Source organism: Piliocolobus tephrosceles, chromosome 12, assembly GCF_002776525.5.
Source record: "Piliocolobus tephrosceles isolate RC106 chromosome 12, ASM277652v3, whole genome shotgun sequence".
NCBI classification, from domain to species: domain Eukaryota; kingdom Metazoa; phylum Chordata; class Mammalia; order Primates; family Cercopithecidae; genus Piliocolobus; species Piliocolobus tephrosceles.
In genome coordinates, this window is record NC_045445.1 from 1,012,863 (window position 1) to 1,020,781 (window position 7,919).

The 7,919-nt window shown below is 47.0% G+C and overlaps 1 protein-coding gene across 1 annotated transcript in view; it reads right to left on the bottom strand.

Moving 5' to 3' along the window:
• Positions 1–2,044: 2,044 nt before the first annotated feature.
• TKTL1 (transketolase like 1) overlaps positions 2,045–7,919 on the bottom strand; it is a 24,756-nt gene continuing 18,881 nt past the window's right edge. Inside the window, exon 9 of the mRNA XM_031936655.1 lies at positions 2,045–2,140. Within this exon, the coding sequence (XP_031792515.1) occupies positions 2,045–2,140 (96 nt within the window). The remainder of the gene's footprint in view (positions 2,141–7,919) is intronic.

Consider the following 7,919-nt stretch of genomic DNA (forward strand, 5'->3'; position numbering starts at 1 on the left):
GAGCAAGAATCGGAGTAACTGAGGAAGGAAGCTAACTCACATCCCCAGAGCAGGTCATCACATCCACGTGAGTACCGAAAGCACCTCGGGAACACACACAAGGGATGTGCATTTCCTGGTACTCCAGGCCCAATCTGGGAAGTCCATCCACATGCCTCTTCTCCAAGATGCCTTGCTGTCAATCTTCCAATATTGTTACTTCCAAGTCACCACCATATGAACAAACTCTTATAAACTTCCCATTGACTCAAATAGACCTATGCTTTTAGCAACTTCCTTCTGGGCAGAATGAACAGTAAGATGCAATTATCAAAATGTGTCCTCAAAAATAATTATGAAGACTTGTTGAATGTGCCATGAGCGGTTCTTGAAGGGAAATTTAAAGTTTTGAAGGCTTAGAGTAAACAAACAATGACTGAAAAGAATGACCTAAGACTACAAGTCTATACGACAGAAAAAGAGCCGAGTAAAGGCAGGGACAGTAGTGCAAGATATCCCTTCTTGATTGATGGATAAAACAAACGTTACAAGTCATAGTAGCGACCAGGCGCGGTGGCTCACGCCTGTAATCTCAGCACATTGGGAGGCCAAGGCGGGCGGATCACGAGGTCAGGAGATCGAGACCATCCTAGGGCTAACACAGTGAAACCCCGTCTCTACTGAAAATACAAAAAATTAGCGGAGCATGATGGTGGGTGCCTGTAGTCCCAGCTACTCAGGAGGCTGAGGCAGGAGAATGGCATGAACCTGGGAGGCAGAGCTTGCAGTGAGCCAAGATCGCGCCACTGCACTCCAGCCTGGGCCACAGAGCGAGACTCTGCCTCAAAAAAAAAAAAAAAAAAAAGTAAAAGAAAAAGAAAAAAGGAAAAAAAACATAATAAAAATGTTAGAAATGGAAAAGATATATATAGCTATAGGTATAGCAGAGATTTTAAAAACAATAGATAAATTCATTGCAGTAAATTTAAAAAACGATTAACTGGACATTGTACTAGGAAAATATAATGAACTCGAGAAACACGTAACATTTTTCTTTTTGGCCAAGACTGCTCTCCAGGTGGGACTGTGCTTTCCCATTACATTGCACCAGGAAGTGCACCACATCTGTGTTTGTCTTCATTGTGATGTTATTTAGGTTCAGGTGGTGTCAGCCTGATCACTTTGCGTGTGTGTGTGTGTGTGTGTGTGTGTGTGAGACAGGGTCTCTCTCTGTCACCCACATTGGAGTGCAGTGGTGAAATCCTAGCTCACTACAGCCACGTTTTGTTTATCCATTCATCCGTTCATGGATGACACTTGGATGGTTTCCACCTTTTGGCTATTGTCAATAATGATGCAACAAACATTGGCACACAAGTATCTGTTTGAGCACCTGTGTTTTTTGAGCAGCCGCCAAACAGTTTTCCATAGTGCCTGCACGACTACATTCCAGTCGGGAATAGATGAGGGTTCCAACTTCTCCCCATCCTCGTCAACTCTTACTATTTTCTATTTTTTAAGTAACCATCCTAGTAACTGTGAAGTGGTATCTCATTGTGCTTTTGACTTGCATTTCCCTAATGACTAAGGATGCTGAGCATCATTTCATGTGCTTACTGGTCATTTCTGTTATGTTTTTTGGAGAAATGTCTAAGTCTTTTGTCAATTCTTTAACTCAATTGTTTATCGCTTTGCTTGAGTTTTAGGAGTTTGTTGTATATTATGAGTTGAGTTTTAGGAGTTTGTTGTATATTATGAGTTGAGTTTCAGGAGTGTGTTGCGTATTATGGATACTAAAGCCTTATCAGATATATGATTGGCAAATATTTTCTCACTTTCTTCAGCTTGTCTTTTCACTTTTGGGTTGAGGCTTAATATTACCATGCTGCCCCGGCATCCATTTGGTTGTCTTGACATGAGTCCCCAGATGCCACACAATGCCCTTGGTTAATAGCCTAAGCCCAGTTCCCAACCGTTGCCTTTCGATTCCACTTTCCTTCCCCTAAAAGCCGCCTCACCAGTACACACACACACACCCAGCTGCTTGACCAAATGTAAAGTTAGGTTAGGTCCATGTAGTTAGGTTAGGCCCCTTTTTCTGGGCATTTGCTTCGAATGCTCCAATCTTCTCACCCCCTACTGTGATGCTCTGACCACCTCCCTGGACCCAAATAAAGGCAAGTGCCCCAGGTCCACGCACGCTCTCTGCACATGTTGATTGACCTCCGTGTAGCCGCCATAACCTATGAGTAACAGAAGCTCTTTGTTTCTGTCTTCTGGCTCTTCTAATCGCTGAAGGAGTACTCTCCATTTTAAAGGAACTAAAGTAAACTAGCTCAACCATTGTGGAAGACAGTGTGGCGATTCCTCAAGGATGTAGAACTAGAAATACCATTTGACCCAGCCATCCCATTACTGGGTATATACGCAGAGGATTATAAATCATGCTGCTATAAAGACACACGCACACGTGTGTTTCTTGCGGCACTATTCACAATAGCGAAGACTTGGAACCAACCCAAATGTCCATCAATGACAGACTGGATGAAGAAAATGTGGCACATACACACCATGGAATACTATGCAGCCATAAAAAAGGATGAGTTCATGTCCTTTGTAGGGGCATGGATGCAGCTGGAAACCATCATTCTCAGCAAACTATCGCAAGAACAGAAAACCAAACACCGCATGTTCTCACTCATAGGTGGGAACTGAACAATGAGAACACTTGGACGCAGGAAGGGGAACATCACATGCCGGGGCCTGTTGTGGGGTGAGGGGAAGGGAGAGGGATAGCATTAGGAGACATACGCAATGTAAATGACGAGTTAATGGGTGCAGCACACCAACATGGCACATGTATACATATGTAGCAAACCTGCATGTTGTGCACATGTACCCTAGAACATAAAGTATAATAAAAAACCAAATAAATACAAATAAATAAAAAATTAAAACAACTTTCTTGATAAAGTTCTTTAATGCACAAAAGTTTTTCATTTTGATGAAGTCCAGTTTAACTATCTTTTCTCTGGCTGCATGTACTTTTGGTTTCATATCTAAGAATCTATTGCCAAATCCAAGGTCATGTAGATTCACCCTGTGGTTTCTTTGAAGAGTTTTACGGTTTTAGCTCTTACGTTTAGGTTGCTGATCGATTTTGCATTAATTTTTACTTACCGTGTTACATGGGGGTTCAACATCATTCTTTTGCAGGAGTAATTCCACTTGTTCCAGCGCTGTTTGTTGAAGAGATTGCAGGATTGGCACTCTTGTCAAAAATTATTTAACCAGAGATCACATCAAGTTAAAAAAGCTTCTGCACAGCAAAGGAAACAATTCACAAAGTGAAGAGACAACCCACAGAATGGGACAAAATATTTGCAAACTACCCATCTGATAAGGGATTAATGACGAGAATACATAAGGAACTCAAACAATGCTGTGGGGCAGGGCGGGGCGGGGGAGTCTAATAATTCAAGTTAAAAAGAGGCCAAAGAAGAAAAGGAACAGGAGGGGCATGGGGGGGGGGGGGGGGGGGGGCGAGGAGGGATGGGGCAACCACAGACAGGATGGAGATTTAAGGATCCCTGTGATTCCCGAGATGACCCTGAGAGCATCAGCTGGGGAACCGGATGAAAATCCACAGCAGACGTGCATTGTTTGGAAGGAGGTGAGGAGCCAGAAGTGGTGAGTTATTCACTGAAGGAGTGACCACTTGATCTGTTCTTTGGCTGACTGTAGTACCTGAGACATGGTCTGCCCCATAAGAGGGACATCTTCATCCCCTCATTTAAAAAAATTTTTTTTTGAGACAGCACCTCCTCTGTTGCTCAGGCTGGAGTACGGTGGCACAGTCGAGGCTCACTGCAGCCTCCACCTCCCCAGGCTCAGGTGATTTTCCCACCTCAGCCTCCCGAGCAGCTGAGACTACAAGCACGGCGTACATTGCCTGGCTAATGTTTTCTGGTTTTAGTAGAGACGAGGTATCACCATGCTGCCCAGGCTGATCTCAAACTTCTGGGCTCAAGCAATTCTCCCACCTTGGCCTCCCAAAATGCCGGGATTACAGGTATGAGCCACCTCAGGGGGCCAGAATTTCTTAAATGTTTGATTCATTAACCAATAGAGCATCCAGCCTGGAGTTTTCTATGTGGGAAGGTTTTTAATTATGAACTGATATGGGTAGTTGATATAAAACTCCTTTTTTTTTCTTGTGTCAGTTTTAGTAATATGTGTCTTTCAATAAAATTTGTGTCAGTTTTAGTAATATGTGTCTTTCAATAAAATTATACATTTCATTGAAGTCATTGGATTTATTGTCACAGAGTTGTTAAATAGCATTCCTTTTATTTTTTTATTTTTATTTTTTTTTTTGACAGAGCCACGCTCTGTCGCCCAGGCTGGAGTGCAGTGGCGCGATCTCAGCTCACTGCAAGCTCCACCTCCCAGGTTCACGCCATTCTCCTGCCTCAGCCTCCCGAGTAGCTGGGACTACAGGGGCCCACGACCGCGCCCGGCTAATTTTTTTTGTATTTTTAGTAGAGACGGGGTTTCACCGTGTTAGCCAGGATGGTCTCGATCTCCTGACCTTGTGATCCGCCTGCCTCAGCCTCCCAAAGTGCTGGGATGACAGGCGTGAGGCACCACGCCCGGCCAATAGCATTTTTTACTAGCCTTTGACTTGTTTCACTGATGTCTGCTTTGTGATTTATTAGGTCCTCCTCCTGCTTGTCTGGGGCTAGCTTTCTCTTTTTCTCTAGGGTCTTAAGAGGAAAAGCCGAGATGATTGGGCCAGGAAGGAATGGGGAAGAAGAGTGGGGCACGGCGAGTCCACAGTCCAGACCACAGTGGGGAAGGGCCACACGCTAGCCGTGGAGAGGAGGAGGAGAAAGTGCTGTCGTTGGAGGGGCATTTGGGGCTGAGGAGAAGCTGGTGGGTTTGTACAGGTGCTGTGGGGGACAACGGAGGGGTGAGGTGTGTGGGAGGGAAGAGCCCAGCTGAGAAATGGGGGCTTTGCACGGGAGGAGCTGCTCCCCCATACAGAGCCCAGCTCCAGGGGATCCCTTCTCCCCCAGATTCTCACGGCTCTGGACCGAGATGCCTCAAGGCGACAGAAGCTGGAAGATGGTCAGCCTCGTGCCCAGTGAAAGCTATGGGTGGAGGAATGGGTGAGGGGGGCGCTTCTCAGTCTTGAGCCGTCCTCCTGTCCTGGGGAGCGGCTGGCTCAAGCCTGGGTCCCCGGGCTGAGCCCTGAATTGGGTGTTGCGGGGCAGGTCACCCTGGCCAGGATGTCTCCGGCACACCTGGGCCCTGAAAGGAGAGGGAGTGACAGACAGGACCAGGCAGAAGGCGGGGGAGGCCGGATGCGGTATTAAAGAGGCTGGCCAGAAAAGCCTCTCTGAGAGGGTGACAATTGTGTGCAATGCTGGAAGAAGAGATTTCCTGACAGGAGAAAGCTAGTGCAAAGGCCGTGAGGCAGGAGTGTGCCTGGTGTGTTCCAGAAAGGGCCAGGGGCCCTGTGTGGCTGTGTCAGTGTGAGCAAGGGGAAGTGTGGGAGGTGAGAAGGCCAGAGAGGAAAGGCTCGATCGTGTCGGGTCTGCAGGCTCCCGTCAGGGCTCTGGCTTGCACTGTGAGTGAGGGAAGCCCACTGGACAGCTTAGAGCAGAGGACTGAGGCCACCTGACTTGGGTTTAAAAGCTACCAGCTCCAGCCATCCGGCCGTGGGATTAGGGTGGCCGGCTGCACCTGGGCCATGTTTGGGCAGAGGTGGCGGGACGGGGTCATGGGACAACGAAACTAAAGACTCATGCTCTGGGTGAATGAAAGCCACACTTGTGGACCAGGTTGGGAAGCCCTATCTGGAAAGAGCTGGTCCCTGTGCCCGTTCTCCTCCTCCCTTTCCTCCTGGGACTCCCTTGCAGGCTCACCCCTCCCTATTTGGATTCGTATCCACAGAAGACTCATTCACTGCTTTTTCTACCATCACAGCTTTTGAGGGCTTATCAGCAAGGACTCCATCCCTGTCTTAGTCTGTTTGCGTTGCTATAGAGGGGTACCTGATGCTGAGAAATTCATAAAGAGTTTTATTTGGCTCATAGTTCTGCAGCTGTAAGACAGGTGGTGTCAGCATCTGCTTCTGGTGAGGGCCTCAGACCACATCTGCTCCTGGCGGGAGGTGGCGGAAAGCTGGCATCGCATGGTGAGAGAGGAAGGATGAGCCATTCCACCTGGAATCTGGGGTGAAGTCAACTCCAGCAGAATCAAAACTGCTGAAGGGAAAGGGAGGGAGTGGTTCTAGGGGAAATATGGACACTGGTACAGGGGAACAGAGATTGGGTGACAAAACCAACAGATGCCCTCTGCTGTGGCACAGACATTTCAACACACTCAAAATCCACTTCCAATGTTTTGAAAGAACAGGACTAGGAGAGATGGTTTCTTATTCGAGCAGACTCTTCTTTTACAAAGTAAAGACGTGTATTTCCAAAGTAATACATGCTTGATGAAAATATTTCAGCACGGAAGTCTGAGGTTTAAAAGGTGAAGGTTTTATTTCCCTAACGCTATTGTCCAGCGATGAGCACTCTTGAGCGTGGAGGTGGCTTTCCAGGGAGTTACCGTGCACATCCCTACATGCTCACATGGCGGGAGCACACTGCCAAAACAAGAGTGTGCCATAGCCTACATGCAGAGATCTGGTGACTTGTTTTAACCTCTTTCTATGCTAGTACCCGACTATCTACCATGCTCTCTCTCTAGCTTCCTCACACTTTTCCCCTGGGGCAGTTATGCAGTGATTTATTTAATTTTTCTGCAGCTGATGAACATTTACATTCTAAAAACTATTTACGTGATGGTGTCATTAAGATGCTGGTGGATTCGACCTCACTTGCCTATCCAGGAGTTTCTCAGATGGATTCCTCAAGGTGGGTGAAAGGGTATGCACATCTTTCCCTTAATAGAAAATGCCAAATAAATGTCCAGATAGATGCTACTACCACTCCTACTGACAGCGTATGAGTCCTCGTTTCCAACTACAGCCTTGCCAAGCACTGGAGATTGTCAACTAATACTTTAATCTTACATTAAAATATGCTCTGGTCCCACTGAATAAATCCTGAAAGCAAGACTCAAAGGGATCTTGTTTCCAAGCAACTTAAGAGCATCCCAGAAGACAGCTCAAGAATATGTCTCTTTTGCTTTGACAAACAACAGCCACTTTCCAAACTAGCTCTGCCCAAGATGGTGCCAGCGTGACCACCCGGTAGACAAGGCAACTCAGCAAGTCACAGAGACCCTGCAGCTGCCTGCTCCCTCCCCTGTGTGCCATTCATGCCAAGTCCCCCATTAAAAGGCCCTGCTTTCTGCCCCCAAAGGAAAGCAGTGCCCTTAAAGGCAGGAGCCTGCACGTCTTCCCCTAAACCAAGCATGGCAGAAAGTCCGTTTCTTAATAGCAGACCTTGCTCTTGTTCATTGGACTCTGCAAGCGGTAAGAGAATCTGCGTTTTGTTAACATTCCGTGTTTACAAACATTTTACGTTGTTCACATTATTACTATTATTATTATTTTAGAGACAGGGTCTCCCTCTGTCGCCAAGGCTGGAGCTCAGGGGTGCATTCGTAGCTCACTGCAGCCTCGAGATCCTGGACTCAAGCCACCCTCCCATGTCAGCCTCCTGAGTTACTGGGACTACAGGTGCCTGCCACCACGCCCTCCACCCCTAATTTTTAAATGATTCTTATAGAGACAGACTCTCGCTACATGGCCCAGGGTGGCCTCCAATTGCAGGTCTCAAGCCATCCTCCCACCTGTGCCTCCCAGAACGCTGGGAATACAGGTGCGGGCCACCATGCCCGGCCCATATCACATGTTTAACGGTGAAATGATAATGCTGGTTTTCTGCATCTGTGCAAGTACATGTTTTTGAAGCATTTTT